Genomic DNA, 716 nt, shown 5'->3' with positions numbered 1-716 from the left:
ACACAGAAACCTTGTAGCAGCTTCCAGCACTGATTTTAAGATTAAAAAAATTAACAGATGAAAAATCTGTCACTGCAAATTAATTTAGTCTTTGTTTGTTGTTTTTTTTTTCTTTTCCTCCCCCTGGAGATCTTGACTTGTTAGAGCAGTGTCTTTCATTTATTAAATAGGAGAAATAAGTCTGACTGATACACTTTTTTTCGGATATTTTTTTAATTAGACAAAATGGTGACGTTACTTCGCACTTTAGCAGATCATGGTGACGATATCAACTGCTGTGCCTTCTCAGCACTGCACCTGGCCACCTGCTCCTTGGACAAAACGGTTCGCGTTTACTCTTTACACACCCTCGCCGAGCTGCCGTACTCGCCGCCGCGGGGCCACAGGTACGCCGTGCACTGCTGCTGCTTCTCCCCCTCGGGGCGGGTCTTGGCCTCCTGCTCCACCGACGGCACCACCATGGCGTGGGAGGCGGGGGCCGGGCGGCTCCTGGCCGTGCGCCCCCCACCGCCCCGTCCCGCGCCTGCCGCTTCTCCCCGCACGGCTGCCTGCTGTCCGGGGCCGCGGACGGCAGCCTGGTGCTCTGGGACACGCGCTCCTGGAAGCCCTGCAGGTGAGTGCCAGGGATTCCCGACAGCGTTGTTTGCAGCGGCAAGTGTGTGTGCTGTGAGCGGTGAGCTGTGCTGTGAGCTGTGCTGTGGGCTGTGAGCTGTGCT

The 716-nt window shown here is 55.3% G+C and overlaps 1 protein-coding gene across 1 annotated transcript in view; it reads left to right on the top strand.

Moving 5' to 3' along the window:
* The first annotated feature begins 225 nt into the window (after positions 1-225).
* The window catches only part of WDSUB1 (WD repeat, sterile alpha motif and U-box domain containing 1), a 17540-nt gene continuing 17049 nt past the window's right edge, over positions 226-716 (top strand). The window contains 2 exon segments of the mRNA XM_010001083.1: positions 226-496; positions 499-613. Coding sequence (XP_009999385.1) covers positions 226-496; positions 499-613 — 386 coding nt within the window.

The sequence above is a fragment of the Chaetura pelagica genome, unplaced genomic scaffold (genome assembly GCF_000747805.2).
Source record: "Chaetura pelagica isolate M959 unplaced genomic scaffold, ChaPel_1.0 scaffold26, whole genome shotgun sequence".
Lineage (NCBI taxonomy): Eukaryota > Metazoa > Chordata > Aves > Apodiformes > Apodidae > Chaetura > Chaetura pelagica.
Note: the sequence above shows the minus strand (reverse complement) of the source record. Positions and strands in the feature narration are given on the sequence as shown.